This window comes from Cetorhinus maximus, chromosome 14 (assembly GCF_964194155.1).
Source record: "Cetorhinus maximus chromosome 14, sCetMax3.hap1.1, whole genome shotgun sequence".
NCBI lineage: Eukaryota > Metazoa > Chordata > Chondrichthyes > Lamniformes > Cetorhinidae > Cetorhinus > Cetorhinus maximus.
The window spans coordinates 26,536,434-26,553,781 of record NC_135892.1 but is presented as its reverse complement, the minus strand read 5'-3'; the positions used below and the strand labels follow the sequence as shown (position 1 = coordinate 26,553,781).

Genomic DNA, 17,348 nt, shown 5'->3' with positions numbered 1-17,348 from the left:
AATCGATTTCACAACGCCGTGAAACCAGTTTGCGATCATCCACTTCACCCGTCAATGGCGGGCCGCGTTTTCCGCTGCTGGACATAGGAAACATCATTTTAATACATCTGCAAATAATCATAGTCCTTGCCGCTGGAATCATCCCCCCATGCTGGATCATCTGGGCACACGTCGGCGTGTTTCACAATTGTACACTTCACTCAGGACTTTGAGGTTTGTTTGCCTACCTTGCTTCAGGCAACATTCGCGGTCATCAGCGCCAGGCTTCGCAGGCAGCACCACATCACTTTTAGCAGAGTTCACGGGTAGTTCTCTATCTACCAGACCAGCCATAAGGTGGGGGTGGCGTTTCAACAGCTGCAGGACTAGGGCTTGTTTAGAGAAGGTGGAAAAGAGGCCTCGGGCATGGGTTGAGGCTGCAGGGTGAGGGCTGTACTGGAGAAGGGGGTTGTTCCAGGGTGTGTGTGGGGGCACATGTTGACCTCAAATGGCCTCAAGGTGGCGAAGGCTGAGGAGGCAGTCTCCAGAGGAGATGAGGCCAGATGGAGATGTGAGGGTGTGTGTGAGAGAGTGAGTGGTGATGCCTCTTGAGCTGGCAGTGAGTGAGATGCCAGTGAATGTGTGATGGGCTTGTGAGTGTGTGAGTTTAGAGTGATGGATGGTTCCCTTACCCTGGTGGCACAGATGAGATCATTTATCCATTTTCTGTACTGGATGGCCAATCTCTTCTGTGCAGCATTGCCAATGACCACCACTACCACTGCCTCCCAAACCGGAGTGGTGAGATTGCTGGATCAACTGCGGCCAGAGCAGGGTTGGAGGACATCATGGCAGTCCTCTAAAAGGCATTCGAGTGACAGGTAACTGATCTCTTCTTGACTTTCAGGGCCATGTCTTCACTGGAGCAGTCCTGAGTTGCAAGCATTGAGAGCTGTATGCGCAGCTGCAGTTTAGATATGGCACCCAGAGTGAGGTAACGGCATGGTGGGCGATTCAGAGGTTGCCCACCAGCGAGATGGCATGTTTACTCTAGCTGCATAATTAATGAGGCAGGAAGCTGACAATCTGGTGTGAAAAGCCGCCATTGAAGCCAGTGGGTAAAACATCCTTTTCCCCGCCCGCTACTACACTTAGTGCAAATCTGGGACGATTCCACCCCAATTTTCTCACTTCAATGAGTTTTGACTCTCAGCTGTGAAAGAAGGAACTCATATTTATGTAGTATTTTTCATTGCCTCGGAATGTGCCAAAGCATTTTACAGCCAGTGAATTACTTTGAAAATGCAGTCACTGTTATAATGTAGGAAATGCAACACCAAATTTATGCACAAGAGAAATCAAAGAAGATTTGTCACCCGAATCCTCTTGTGTGTATCTTGCAGTCAACTCAAACATTAACTCAGTACCCTGGGGGATGGCCATGTCAATCATCCTCCCAGCAACAGATGAGGGGAGAACAAGGCATCTCAAAAGCCAGTAGCAAACAAAAATTGTAATTGTTTTAAGTTAATTGCTTTACCTTAAATATGAATATTATCATGAGTAAAAGTTTACCCTATCGCCCATTCCACTGCCAAATTTACCTTAAATCCTGCTCAATTTTTAAACACGTCATTCATCATTGTCAGATTCTGATCTTCTATAAGTGCTTTTCCTGGAAAGCTGGATTATCACTTTTCATTGCTAGTGGCCTAAATTTGCCCCATTGGTTAAACCTTTGAGAAGCTGGAACACCTAGTCCTTGTACATATTAGGGTTTGATTAAAGGATGCTTTTATTATCCTTCCAGACTAATATATCTTGTAGCTTGTACAGGTCATCTGTTCTTTGGATATAACTCACTTCCCCATCAGGGAACTTCTTCCTTCAGTACAATTAACTGTTCTTTCATGAAATAGAATGTAAAAGATAAAAGATGAAAATACTTAAATTTCAAGTGTCTTTCATGACCTACTTCAGGATATCCCAAAAAGTGTTTACAACTAATGATATACTTTTGAAGTATACCCATAGTTCTAATGCAGGGAAAAAGTTCAGCTAATTTCAACAAGGTCCCATACACAGCAATGATCAGATAACTTGTTTTTATTGATGGCTGAGGAATCAATATCAGCTAGAATACTTGGGAATATTCTTCTACTCTTCTATGAAGTAATGCCATGGGGTGGAATATTGTGCCCTTTCCCATGGTGAGTTTGGTGGCGAGAGTGCATTTAATTGGGTGGGACGGTGGCGGGTGGGGATCCCACTGACTTCCCGCGTCCATCCAAATTCCGTGCCTGGAAGGCCCGTGAACATCTCACTACCAATTGAGGCCCTTGAGCTGGTATTAACCCAACGGCAGGCGAGGGACTCACTATGTGGGGAGCAGGACAAACAAACTCTGGTGCTTTTGCTTGTGGGCAGGAGAGTCCCTCGTTCAAAGGCACTCAGCACCTGATCGAGGGACCCAGCATTGGGAAGAGGAAGGCCACTGAAAGGCAACCCCCTGCCCTTGCTGCCGATACTCCTCCCCCACAACCCTCCTTCCTGCCATCCCTCACTTGTACCTGGGTCCTTCCTTGATCCAAGGCCTTGAGTGGGTGTGGTACCAGCAGCAGCCACTGCCTCCCCCATGGTGCTGTTGAGTATAGAAGAGCTGCTGGCCTCTGATTGGCTGGCAACTCTCAGCGGGCGAGACTTCAACCCTGGGGTTATTGATCCAAGGGAAGGCCCGCCGCTACCCTGTAAAGTGCCTGACTAGCACAAGATGCAGCAGGCCTTCTCAAAAAAGGCGGTGCAGGAGTCTTGCCAGCTCTCCAGCTGGCAGCTGAGACCCCCATTGCCTCCATAAATTTCCGTCCATGGTATCTATCACACTACCTGAAAAGTATGATGTATCCTCAGTTTAACATCTCATCCAGAAGCAGAAATTTGAATGACAGTTATAACTTCTCAATCTTACTGAAAAAAGAATAAAATGCAATGATATTTAGGAGTGAATTTCTGTCACTCGTGTACTTGTAACTAATTTACACATCTGGACTTTGTGATCTGAAAGCCTTCAATATGGGTCATCACTGGATAAAAATAAAGTCTTTTTTCATTGTGTTTTTTAGGCAGAAGGAGAAGATAACCTTAAGAAGATGCAGCTGATGGAATTAGCGATACTGAATGGCACATATAGGGATGCCAACATCAAATCACGTAAGGATATGATGGGCTTCTAGAGCCTTTTATGAGCACTGCGCAACTTGTAGAACTTTCAGCTTTTAGACAACCCCAGCCAAGCTTTGGGGCAGGTGCTTTTTATATTGAGTACCTAGAGGAGATGGGTACCTACTGAGAGTTAAATAAACTGCAACAGCTTCACTGTTCCAGAAACTAAATTCCAGCAGAGTAAGCCAAAGATAGGCTTTCCTGGCTTGAAATACATTTCTAGGTTTGAATGTAAGATGTCCAGCCCTTCCCAGCCCCCTGCCCCTTCCTGGGAATGCTCAGAACAGTGGTGAAATTGCAATGCGAAATGAAGCTGAAATTGACTAGCCCACAAAATATCATCTCCTTGAAATAAGTAACTAACTGGCAGATTGTATTCTTAGGAGTAGGTGGCTGCTGACCATGATAAATTCATAGTTACTGTTTGACAATTTGATAGACACATTGTGCAGTCATGAAACAAATAAGCAAAGATTATTGCATTTATCTTGTGGACAGCATGAAGTAGTACAGAGCAACCGCTGGTACTGTGCTTGTACAGATTTGACCTCTCTGCCATGGCTGTCACAAAAAAATCTCACTTTTACTCATTTTTTAGTAAAATATTGTATAACCAAGAGAGGCTGGTTAGTTCAGTTGGCTGGATGGCTAGCATATGCTTTAGGATAATGCAAGCAGCGCAGCTTCGAGTCTTGTTCTGGTTGAGGTAGACTTGGGACCTGCCTTCTCACCCTGCCCCTGAGAGTGGAAGGCAAACCACCGCTGACAAAAGCTGGCAAGAAAACAGCTCAGGATGAAGCATTAGCAGACAAAGAGTCAAGGACCTACATCAGGCAGAGCACATGTGACATGACATTGCATAAGTCTCCTACTAATGGAAATTTTTGTTATTTTCTGCAGGAATTCACTTGTTGGTTTTTGGCTTGATTGTTGAAAGAAAAGATCTCACTGTTGCATAGATGTTTAATAGGCAAAGAAATTCTTTGTTTGTCAATGGGCTATCATGTCTGCCAATCCAGGGTCACTAATTCCCTTGTGAATGCCATTAAATATCAAAGATAAGGATGCACTGATGTCATCAATTTCAAGATTGCCACAAGCTCAAAGACTGACCAAAAACAGAAGGACAGCTCCACATAAAATTGAAATAATACATTATAAATAAATAATTGGAGGCATAGTCAAGTGAACTTAACTTTTGGGATTCAAATTATATGCTTAAGTATTTTAGTTGCATTTTAGTTGCATTTTAGTTTCACATGAGTTCCTTAATAAGATAAGGTATTCAATATTAAATAGGGTAAATTTGTGTGGGCCTACTCCAGAAAGGTAGTTTTCCCAGCCAGGAGCACAGGTGCCAGATTCAATCCTTTCTAGCAAAACTTTGTTTCAGGATTTGAGCCTAATGTACATATAAACTATCTGAATATTTTGACTTCATTACTGGCATGTAATTGCATGGGCATTTTTCTTATACTCCATTTCTATGTATAGAATGTAATTGCATTTTTAAAAATGTTCTTTTCTCAACGCTTGGAATTTTTTTCACAAGTATGCCATTCTATCACACCCTGCCTCACTAATTTTGTAAATAAACTTTCACTGTTGTAAATGGACAACTTTTTTTATTTCTCTCCTCATGTCTCTCTCACATAGCAGTGCCTCAAAACATTGGCAAGCAAAACATAGGCATTAGTACAGTCTGCTTGCATGTGGGCTGCTAGGATTTGCTGGAGCACAATGCACCGAAGAGTACAGTATGTTCACTAGCTTTGAAGGGATGGTGCAGTGTAATTAGCTACAAGTCCTTGACCATTGGATTAAATTTTATCTGGTCAATATTGATATTAAAATTCCCTGCTTGAATTCAAATCTAACAAGTTTAGGTCACCGTCATTTGAAGGAAGATGGCAATTGGACACCTTTACAATACTTTCTGACAAGTAGCTGACCTATCTCAGGAAGAGAGTGCTCCACTTCAATTGTGATAAGGCTGGTCACATTTCTAAGCGTGCAACATAAAAAAGGGACCATTCAGAGCATTGTATCTGTACCAATTCTTTGTTGGATGGAATCAAACCATATACCACTGTCCAATTCACCAAGCAATAACTGCAATAGTATTTTGAACTGCTACAAACCAGAAAGTAGGGATATTAATGGAAACTGCATTGAGCAATGACATCTATGGCTGCACATACTGATTTTAGAAAGTAGACTCTCCAGTACATATTGCCTAATGAAAGAAAGACTTGCATTTGTATAGGGTCTATCATAAGGTGAGGATTTCCCAAATCACCTTGCAACCAATTATGTACTTTTAAAGTGTAGTCACTAGTGTAATGTAAGAAACATGGCAGCCATTTTGCATTTTAGATGATGGTTAAAAGATAAAAATTAGCCAGAACACTGGGGAGAGCTCAACTGGTATTCTTTGAATAGTAGCATGGGGGTCGGGAACAATGGGGTGGTGCCGTAAAAGCCCTGCTAATGAAATCTTACATTTTGACTTCTGAATAATGAAAAGCCTTGATAGTTTTCTTAGATAAAATGAGAATTGCTGTATAAGCTAAGCTTCATTATACATTATATGATGTGACTCTGATGTGTTAGTCCACTGCTTAATTTTATTCTCACTGAATTTTGAGTTTTTCAGTTTACATTTTTAGTTGATGTGATTGAGTTTGATTGTAAGTTGGTTTGGTTTTAGCTAAAAATGTGATTTAGCATTGCAAAGTATCACTGCTTGTACTAATGATTTCTTCTTCATTTTTCTTTCATTCCACCTGCTTTTTTGGCTTTTCTCCATTTCCCACTTTTCCTTTCCTGACACACACTTCTGTCCGCACCTTCACTATGAATTTCCTTCGCTTACTGTAGCTGCCCTTGCCTTTTCTCTTGCAGCAACAGCCCAAGCTCCACGGATCATTACTGGGCCCACATCGGTTCTACCACCAGCTGCCTTGCGAGCTCCGACACCAGCTGGTCCAACTATTATGCCTCTAATTAGGCAAATACAAACAGCAACAGTCATGCCTAATGGATCACCTCATCCGACTACAATAGTGCCTCCTGCACCTGAAGCCGGTCTAATCTATGCTCCCTACGACTACCCTTATACCCTGGCACCAGCTACTTCCATCCTGGAGTATCCCATCGAGCCTAGCGGAGTTTTAGGTAAGGAATCTTTTCAAGCATTACTGTTCCACTTCATGTTGAACATCCTGGTTCGCTGTTTGAGCCGTTTAAGGCTCATTTCATTTTACTGAAGCTTGACTTTTAATTCTTCGAGATGTACAAGCCTATTTAAATTAATCATTTGAAATGACAGTGTAGCCCCAATGAGGATCTTGTGTACTTTACAGCACCATCTGCAATTTTGTAATGCATTTAAGCTTCCGTTAAAAGTAAAACAGATCAGTTATAAACTGTGCGCGCAATTATCTGTGTATAAAGCTATCTAAGACCTAAGCGCACACTCTTAATTATAACAAAAAATATTATGGCAGAGACACCTTCTCTCTACAGCTGATTTATTCCAACAGGCCTTCATGCCATTAGTTGCCAATACTGAATAAGGTATAAAAAAAAGTTACATTGGACATGCCTTTCGAAAGCACTGGTAAGCTGCATATTTCATGCTTTTTTGCTTGGATTTGTATAGCTAACACATGACAGGATAGTTCTGTGCATCAGCCTACTAGGATTTTTTTCACTGCTCCTGCCTTGTAATTGCAAAAAAAGTGGCAAGTGGCAAATATGATGAAACATGCAAAAAATAAAAATAGCTGCAATCAGATTTTCAAGGAAGAGCAAAGTTACTATTGTGGATATGTTTATTTCAAGCCCCTTTTAATTAGATGATGAGAGGTGCTATGCGGGGGTGTGTGTATTTGTTTCAGCCTTGCTTGTAATCCCCTCCCTCCCTACCTCACCCTCATATACCCACCCCATAGCCTACCATAAAATTTGACATTTTGATGTACATTACTTGAGAATAAAATACATTGTACTTGAGAATAAAAGTAGTTTCACGGTTCTTGATGTTTTAGATAGAAGATCGATAGGGTAGAGAGAAACTAATTCCTCTGTTGAAGGACTCCAAAACAAGTGGACATAATTTTAAAATTGGAGCTCATTGTTCACGTCTGATGTCAGGAAGCATTTCTTCACACAAAGGGTAGTGAAAATCTGGAGCTCTATCTCCCAAAATGCTGCTGAGGCTAAGCCAATTGAAAATCTAAAACTGTGATAGGTTTTAGTGATAGATGTTAAGAAAACTATTAAAGGTTACAGCATCAAGATGGGTAGATGGAGCTAAGACATAGATCCACTGTGACGTGATTGAATGGCAGAACAAGCTTCAAGGGCTGAATAGCCTCCTTCTGTTCTTATGTTCCTAAAACCTCGATGACTGCATTGTAATGAAATTTGAGATGTTATTAAGATGCAGCTCCCACAATGATGCTTCAAACATTTTTGTGATAATAGCTAACTAAACGTTATGAAAGGTGCAATTTAAATTTTGGATGTAATTTTTTTCTCTCAGTATTAAAATAGCATATCTTTTGAAGTTAGGTTTTTGCAGTTGTAATGTCAGAGGAAGAATTTTCTGTTCATCTTGTCAAAGAATTGTCATATCTTTTCCAAAGGCATCCATTAGCTGCACATACGATCATTTCTGCTATAGGACAAAGCCAAAAGTATTTGTACTAACAAGAAAATGCCAAAAAAGTGGACCTTCTGCCTAGGAGTGGACTGATCATTATCATACACTTCACTGATCGTGAAAACTGAAACGCTATGCCAGCATTTCACAGACACACTTTGTGTACACAAAAGGAAGATTTGTTTTGGGGCTCTTAAAAAGATTTTAAAAAAAATGTCCTAATCCCAGTTGATTTTAAGGAGCACTTAATGCTTAGGGCAACACTCAGTTGAGAAGTTGACAATTATTTATTTGCATCTGAGACTTCCCTGTTTTGAGCCTTGCCTATACTAAGTATGATTAACAGAGCAGGTGGAAAAATGTAGTTCACATTTTATTGTTCTGTATGTAGCCTTTAGATCTGTTATTAGAAACAAAGACTTCTTTTCAATTTATAAGCCATATTTCTGACTATTTCGTGGGTGGTGCCATATTAAAAACACCCATGATGCTTAACATTGGACTTGTTTATGGTATGTTCCAGACTATACCAGAACATATCTGGATGTTCTCTGCACAGGTATCGCATGTAATGCTCCCTACACTGGTATCACACATTTATCGACCACTGAGGGGCATTTATAAATAGCTAACCCCATATTGCTCTGTTTTATTGTTTAACTGCCGAGCTCTCTATGATTATCTGTAATAATACATTGCCCCTGTAATGCAACCAAACAAGCTTTATAGCAACCATTTTAAAATAAAAAAAGTCTTCTGTTTCTTGCAAAAAAAAAATCAGTTACACCCAAATGTCACATCACTAACCCTTTCACATAAAATGATGTGAATGTACTATTTTAAAACATTAGCTTTTTATTTGCAATAATTCTGGAATATAGGGTAAAACATAACCACCTGTAAAACTCCTGTTCAGAGGATTTATTGATGAATAATTGTTTTTTGCACCTAAAGTAGGTTCCCTTTAACACTTTTTGGGAGTAGGAAATACTATGCTGTAGAGATGGGTGCATACTGAGTTGTGTATTACAGAGGGAGCCATAAACATGTTATTATTTCAAAAGCTTAATTTATTGAAGAAAAATCCAATGTGGCTCAAATATTTGCTGTAGTTGACACCGATGCACAGAAAACATTTTCCTGGACATTTCCTAATGAACTAAAAATGCCTGTCCTCACATGGTTAAGAGAGTTGATGTGAAATCCTAAATGTGTCATTAACGTCTGAAAACAGTGATTGCAGCAAAACGGAAATTGAATTCTTTATCTGAAATTTTAGGACAGTACCCAGTATGTTACTGTTTTTTAAAACTCAATGATTTGCTAACAATTTGGATTGCTGATTTATCTAATTGCTGATTTTATCTGTCTTATATTATTGTACCGAAGTTTGTTAAATCACTGTGTAAAACTTATGGCTCTATTTTCTGATGTCTTTTAGTTTTTCAATTCCTTTACGTGATTAATCATTAAAAAGGAAAGAAATTAAACAGGTGATAATTCGAGGAAAATAGTTTAATTTGAGTATAAATGTATAATGAAGATATAGGGCAGGATTTTTCCATTGGTGTGTGGGGGCAGGCCTGACATGCTGATGCGTAAAATTACGTGCGATGACGTCGGGCATGCGTCCCGACGTCATCGGGCTGAGTAGCGATGTTTTGGTCGGCGGGCGTGCACCGGAGTCAGCTGCGCGCCCGCCAATATGTAAACGGCCTATTAAGGCCATTATGGATTTAATTAAGGTTATTATGAACGCTGCCCATCCAACCTTAAGGTTAGTGGGTAGGCGAAAAGGCCAAGCATACTTCGTATTTTTTAGGAACCTCATCCATGAGCAAAATGAGGTTTCCTAAAGTTTTTATTAAATAAATTTAAAAATTTTCATTGATATAAAAACATGTCCCAACTCATGAGAGGTCACAGACACATGAGGGGACATGTTTAAATCAATTTATAAACCTTTTATTTAATTTTTTGAACATCGATTCAATCTCCCTGAGGCACGGAGCTGCCTCAGGGAGATTGAAGCGCTCTTTTACGCTCTGACTCTCCCTCCTCCCCCCGCCCGCACAGGTAGCCCTGAGCGCTACCAATGGCGTATTACGCTGGGCGGGCCTTAGTTAGCCCGCCCGCATAAAATGGTGGCACGGAGCCGATCGTAGGCGGCAATCGGCTCCGCGCCCACTCCCACCGAGCCCGCCCGCCATATGAAAAATCCTGCCGATAGATATTTTATTCAAAAACAAGGCCCTTTCAAGAGCTGCAAGGAAGTTAAGTCTTCATTTTAAAATTTTCATCCTTGTTTTCAAAACCCTCCATGACTTCGCCCCTCAACCCCTATCTCTATAACCTGCTCCAGCCGCAAAACCCTCAGTTATCTACGCTTCTCTAATTCTGACCTCTTGATTATCCCTGATATTAACCACTTCACCATTATTGGCCATTCCTTCACAGTTGCCTAGGCTCTAAGCTCTGTAATATCCTCCCTAGACCTCTCTGCCTCTCTGCCTCATGCTCCTCCTTTAAGACACTCCTTAAAATGCTGTCTTTGACCAAGTTTTTGGTCATCTGACCTAATATCTCCTTATGTGGCTTGGTGTCATATTCTGTTTTATGGTGGTCCTGTGAAGTGCCTTGGGATGTTTTATTACGTTAAAGGCAGTGTATAAATATTAATTGTCAGTAATTTGTTGAGTAGAGTGGGTGCATAATTTAAATCTACTGCTGTGGTTGATAGAAAAATGGACTCCAGAGTGGTCATGAAGTATGGCCTATAATAAAAGCAAAGAACTCCACAAACCTTATTGTTTATAATGGAACTCCATTTAGAGAAACATCCAAAATACAGCATATAACTAACTAAGCAGTTCAGAATGTTGTACAGTTACTTCTGCTATAATCAACACAGGTTTGCTAATAACTTCATAAAATGTAATATATTTTCTAGTAAAGCTATTTTGCTTATCACTCAGGAAGCCATTATATAGTTTTATGAAAAATTCTTTTTTCTCAGGCTATGATGGGAATTGGGGGTGGAGGCATTAAGAGAAAATGAGGGAGCAATATAGAATCAGGAAAAGTCAAACTTTTATTTTACTGATTTATATTTTCTCCCTTCCTCCCCTTTCTTCCCCACTGAAGGCATTCATTTCTGTTGGCACATTCCACCACAGTTTCCGAACATGACAATCCTCCATATATGAGCCAAGATCGTAAATGTCAGCAAGCTGTTTGACTGGGGGAAAAGGGGTACATCAGAGCTAACTTAGACTAGAAACTTTAAAGCTAACTGTAGGGTTCGTGCTCCTTTCTCCTCTGAATGCAACTAATTCAGCACAGCGTGAGACTCAAATTTAACGTTTCCTGGTCTGTGTGACTCAGTTACATCCAACCTTTTTAAGGTGAGCCATCAGGAGAGCTAAGTTTGACAATGTTTAATGTTAAATATGAAAGGTTAATTAAACATTAAATGTAAAAATATATATAATTAGGAGCTTGTTAAAATGAGCTGTGTGAATTTTGAGGGGTTTTAATGATCCCCTAAAATTAAGTTCTAGGGATTTCTGTTTTAATTATTCATTCTCAGGATATTGGCATGTCTGGTAAGACCAGTATTTATTGTCTATCCCTACTTCCCCTGAGATGGTGTTAGTGGTTACCAACTTTGTAGCAATACGATTGAATGGCTTGCAAAGCCACTTTGAATGGCAGTCACCCACGTTGGTTTGCGACTGGAGTCATACTGATGCCAGACGAGGTAAGGATGGCAGATTTCCTTCCCTACAGGACATTAGTGGACCAGTTTCTTTTACGACAATCCAAAAGCTGCTTGATCACTTTTATATCTTACTAATGCCTGTCTTTGATTTCCAGATTTAATAAAAAAGTTGAAATCAAATTTCCAAACTGCTATGGTAGGATTTCAATTCAGGTTCTCTGTATCATTAGTCCAGGCTTCTTCCAATTCTTTCATTGTGTTACAACTTTACAATACACTCTCAGAGTTATTCTTTACATATTTTGAGCTAGATATAGTCATGCTAACTGTCTAAATAAAATATTAAGAATTAAATCTATTTGGTATGTTTGATATCTTTGAAGTCATTTAACCTTTATTGCATTGCTGCTGTATGAAGCAAGCACATATAGAAAGAAACAAGCACACATGAAAGTATAGGTGACTTTGGGCTCAGGAGTTCATTTTTCAGTAGTGGAAGACAGCTTATTGATTTAGTCAAATGCTTTAATTCTGTCTGAGGAGACCAGGGGACATCCACATCCTTCTTTATCAATATCTGTTCACAAGATGCACAACAAAAAAAAATCCATTGTCTATATCAGAGGACAAGGCACCTTGGTATGCTTTTGGTTACTGAAGTGTTTCTCCTTGAGAATTATTTCAGATTCACCAGCAACTGAGCTAATATTCTGCCCACATTAAAATTATGGGCTGAATTTTACATCCTACAGGCGGGCATGCGCCCAACCTGATTAGGCATAAAATCGCACGAGAAGATGTTGGGCAAGCGTCCCGAGGCCATCGTGCACTTGCGCGATATTTCGCTCGGCGGGCACGTGCAAAAGTCAGAAGTGCGCTGTTGACAATTGAGAGGGCAATTAAGTTCATTAACAGTGCACGTGTCTCCGATTTTTCGTGGCCCGTCCAACCTTTCGGTTGGCGGATGGGCGAATTGGCCAGGTGGACTTTGCATTTTTCATCAAATTCCATCCAAGGACAGGATGAGATTTCCGTTATGAAATAAAATAAAGTATCTATGGGCAGCATTTTTATCAGCTATATTTTCAGCTGATTGATTGTGATGCATGGACATTTTTTTCAGCTTTTAAAACCTTTATTTGATGATTTTCAGGTCTGCAGCTCCCTGAGGCAGATGTCTGCTTTCAGGGCGCTCACCCATGCCCATGGTGACATCATCGCCCGCTCCCCGCCCTGGCAGTGCTGAGCATTTCAGCATGCGTTTCACACTGCCTGCCCATTAATCGGCCAGCCAGCGTGAAATCGCGGTTGGGGGCTGATTGTGGTCGGCGGTCCATTTCCCGAACGCTCCTGGGCCCGCCAATCGGGCGCGCCCACCAAAGGAAAAATTCGAGCCTATGGTTCCACTCACTCAACCATTTTAGCAGATGATTTTGAACCAGGTATTTCCTGTTTCTTTTTTTCAAATTCCTTTTATATAGATAAAATACTCAATTATGTGCCTGAGATTAACTGCAGAATAACATTCTGGCAACTAATATCATGATAAACAGAACTGATCTCCTGCATCTATGATGCGCACTGATATATTGAAAATTGGCAGTTAAATTTAGACAATACAATAGGACCCCATTTATAACAGTGTTCTAAAATGGAGTGCAGTGAACTATAAAGGGGAAATTGTTGTTTTCATAATGTTTTTTCTGTGGTAAGAGAACCATTAAAGCACACCTTGCGCTAGAAGACTGCTTCACTTTGGAGCATTGTATAAAGGGGATCTGGTGAGCACCTTTAAAATTTCTTGTGTCTGCCATTTACATCAAGGGCAGAATATTAAACTTGGTGGGCAGGCGTGCGCCCAACCTGGCCGAGCATAAAATGACGCGTGATGATGTCGGGCGAGCGTCCCGATGTTATCACGCAGTCCCGCGATATTTCGTTGAGCGGGCACGCGCCAGAGTCAGCAGCGCACCCGCTGACAATTAAAAGGCCTGTTAAGGCCATTAAAAAGGTAATTAAATTCAAATTTACTTTGCCTGTCCAACCTAATGTTTGGCGAGCAGATGAAAAGGCCAAGCGACCTTTGCACTTTTTAGGAAACCTCACCCACGGGCGGGATGAGATTTCCTAAAGCAAATAAAAATTTTACAATTGAATTAAAAACATGTCCCTGCTCATGTGACAGAGTCACATGAGGGGACATGTTTTATGACATTTTTATTTTTAAAATTTTTTTCTCAATATCCTCTTCATCTTCCTGAGGCAGCTCTGTGCCTCAGAGATTATTCAGTGCCCTCTTGCACGCATGCACGAAATTCATGCTAGGCCTGCTTGCCCTCCTTCCCCTGCCCGCACATGTAGCGCTGCCACTCGCCTTAATTGGCCCACCAGCGTGAAATCATGGTGCACTGTCAATCGTGGTCCGCCTGCCCCCACCAATCTCGCATGCCAAGGGCAAAATTCTGCCCCAGGTTTTGTGATTGTTGAGTTGTCCGTAGATTTTCTTCCTTATTAAAGAAAAGATATTATGGCAAATGACCAAAAGATCGTCAAAGAGAGAGATTTTCAGAAACGTCTTGAAGGAGTAAAAGTGGAGAGGTTTCAGGAGGGTGTTCCTGAGCTTTGGGCCTTGGCATCTGAAGACATGGCCACCAATGGTGGAGGGATTAAAATTTGGGATGTGCAAGAGACCAGAATTGGAAATTAGAGTTGGGGAAGAGCAACGTTGGAGGGAATTGAAAACGAGGATGAGAATTTTAAAGTCGAAGCTTTGTTTAACTGGGAGCCTATCAGCAAGCACAGGTTTGGTGGGTGAACAGGAATTGGTGTGAGTATGGACATAGGCAGCAGAGTTTTGGATGACCTCAAGTTTACAGAGAGGTAGAATATGGGAGGTCAGAAAGTAGTACATTGGACTAGTCAAGTCAAAAGGTAACAAAGGCATGGATGAGGGTTTCAGCAGCAGATGAACTGAGGCAGCAGCAGAGTTGGTTAGTATTAAGGAATGGAAATAGGCAATCATGGTGATGGCGGGAATATGTGGTCAGAAGCTCATCTCAGGATTAAATGTGACACCAAGGTTGAGAACTGTCAGGTTCAGCCTCATTCAATCGCCAGGGAAAGGGATGGAGACAGTGGCTAGGGACAGAGTTTGTAGTGGGGACTCAAGACAATGTCTTTGTTGTTTTCAATATTTAATTGGATAAATTTCTGCTAATCCAGTATTCGATGCCAGCCAATCTGGCAGTTTAGAGATGATGGAGTGGTGAAGAATGGTGGTTGTGAGGTTGGGGATAAATGATAATTCAAGCACAGGCACTGTCCCGTCCAGGAGACAGGAAGAATATATATATACCTATGTCAGCCTGGCTACTTTATAAAATTAATTTTTCTGTTTTTCAAAATGGATAACTGCTGGGCTGATAAAATGGCTGCAGCTCATCACATGCTGGTTTCTGGAAGATTCTAAGCTGTTCTAATGGATAAAGCCTACCTCATCATCCTCCTGGAATGTGACTGGTATTGTATAAACATTTCAACCAAGCCAATACAAAGGACTTGTAGACAATATGTCTGCACAGCCAGCCCTGGACAAAGGCAGAGCTGTTTAGGATTTGTCATCTCCAAAGTTGTACTAATGGTTTTTCAGTTACCTGCTCAAAGCACAATGGGTTTTCACAAGGGCACCTTGTTAGTTGAATAGTTCGACCTGAAACCACCCTGTCACATGACCGAGACTTGAGCTGTTTGAATTCCTTTCATTATACAATTTTTGAATTTTATCTTCAGTTGCGGTTTAAGCTGCGGAGAGAACCAGGCTCCAGGCTAGCAACTTGACTCTGACCTCCATCTCTCTCTGATCTCCAGAAAGAACCCTGTATTTCACCTACAGAGTGAACTAATATCCAAGATACAAGAATACTTTGTTGCATCTTCAACGGACTCAACCTGCAACCGAGTTCCTAGGACCAAGATCAGGAATTCTGCCAGACAATGCTACCTAAAAGAACCTTCCTTGGACCTTGATTCTGGACTCTGGACTCAGATGAAACCATAATTCTTATTTTTATTGTGGTCTTTGCCCTGAACCCCTAATCTTTCCCTTGTCTCGCTTTTATTGTGTGAATGCTAAAGGGGCAGAAGTTGTAAAACCCCTTTGCATGTTGTGCAATAAGATTGAGAGAGTGCAGAGAAGATTTACTAGGATGTTGCCGGGTCTTAAGGAGTTGAGTTACAGGGAAAGATTAAACAGGTTAGGACTTTATTCCTTGGAGCGTAGAAGAATGAGGGGAGATTTGATAGAAGTTTACAAAATTGTAAGGGGAATAGACAGAGTAAATGCGAGTAGGCTCTTTCCACTTAGATTAGGAGAAATAAACACGAGAGGACATGGCTTTAGGGTGAAAGGGGAAAGGTTTAGGGGGAATTTCTTCACTCAGAGAATGGTGAGAGTGTGGAACGAGCTACCATCTGACGTGGTAAATGCGGGCTCAGTCTTAAGTTTTAAGAATAAATTAGACAGATACATGGATGGGAGAGGTCTGGAGGGTTATGGACTAGGTGCAGGTCAATGGGACTAGCGGAATAATATTTCGGCACAGACTAGAAGGGACGAATGGCCTGTTTTCTGTGCTGTAGTGTTCTATGGTTCTATGGTTGTGTGTGTGTGTAAAATAAACTACCCTTCTCATTTTACCTTATCTCAAGTTTGCTGTGGGGTTATAAATAGAGGATTGTATTACCCCAAAATGGAAGAATTGAGGAAAATACACCACCACTTAAAAAGGGGGAAATCAGAAAACAAAACCTGTCTGTTTATGGACGGATAGTGAGTGGAGAAATCAGAGCTGTGAATTAATCCCTTTCCTGTCCATAACAGAAATTGGGAGCTCAGGTCCGGGAAAGCCCAATTTTAATTTGACCAGAGTCCAAGAGACGAGCCAAATTAGAGATAAAAGACTCAATTGGAAGCCAAAAGAGGGAAAATTCGGTAGCTGGAACTAATTTTAAGGCAAGTAACTTACCACAGCAAATTCTCCTAATATCATAGTAGAGCACATGGTAAATTATACTACAAAGATTCATATGGAAAACGGAGTACTAACTACTGAAACCTTAGTCTCCCTAAATTGGGGACAATTAAGATTTGTAGTCTGGAAAATACAGGTGAAAGTTCCTCCTGAGGCCAAAAAGCCCAAGGTACTCCAGATACTTTTGGAAAAGTTAGACCTCAGTCCCTATCCAGAACAGATAGAAGACTCAGAATCAAACAATGATTGGAGACCTGTATTCAAGATAGTTACCCTAGCCACAAAGCGGCTATTAGAGCTGAATAAGAGGAGACTAGAGAAAGAGTTCCTGAAAAGAGAACAAGAGAGAGAATGGGCTCACCAGGAAAAGATGCTGAAATGAAATTAAAAGCTCAAGAAGCAGGGCTGGAATTCCAAAAGGAGATGGAAAGGAGGCAGAGGGAATCAGCAATATTATGGGGAAATGACTTGGTGAGATTCCAAGCACTGTGCCCCGAGAAGCCAGAGTGATGCAGAGAAGCTGGGCAGCCCATACAATTTCACCAAAACCCTGCAATGTGGCAAAAGGCTGAAAAAAAGATCAGAGACCCTCCAGGAGGCGAAAGAACCCATCAGGGATAAGGTGGCTCAGGGAAAGCTACCTGGATTTAAAAGGCTGAGAGGCCAGTACAAGTAAAAGAGGTCAGGAAAATTGATTTCAAAAGAGTGAGGGAGTGAGCCAGAGACCAAA

The 17,348-nt window shown here is 41.2% G+C and overlaps 1 protein-coding gene across 7 annotated transcripts in view; it reads left to right on the top strand.

Moving 5' to 3' along the window:
• The window catches only part of LOC144689549 (KH domain-containing RNA-binding protein QKI), a 732,880-nt gene that overhangs the window by 699,670 nt on the left and 15,862 nt on the right, over nucleotides 1-17,348 (top strand). For 2 of the 7 annotated variants that reach the window (XM_078556720.1, XM_078556721.1), the window contains exons 5-6: nucleotides 3,099-3,186; nucleotides 6,079-6,375. In XM_078556720.1, the coding sequence (XP_078412846.1) occupies nucleotides 3,099-3,186; nucleotides 6,079-6,375 (385 nt within the window). Of the gene's footprint in view, nucleotides 1-3,098; nucleotides 3,187-6,078; nucleotides 6,376-6,743; nucleotides 6,821-7,850; nucleotides 7,870-11,743; nucleotides 11,785-17,348 lie in introns of those variants that run through there. The other 5 variants (XM_078556719.1, XM_078556722.1, XM_078556718.1 and 2 more) reach the window with 5 other exon arrangements.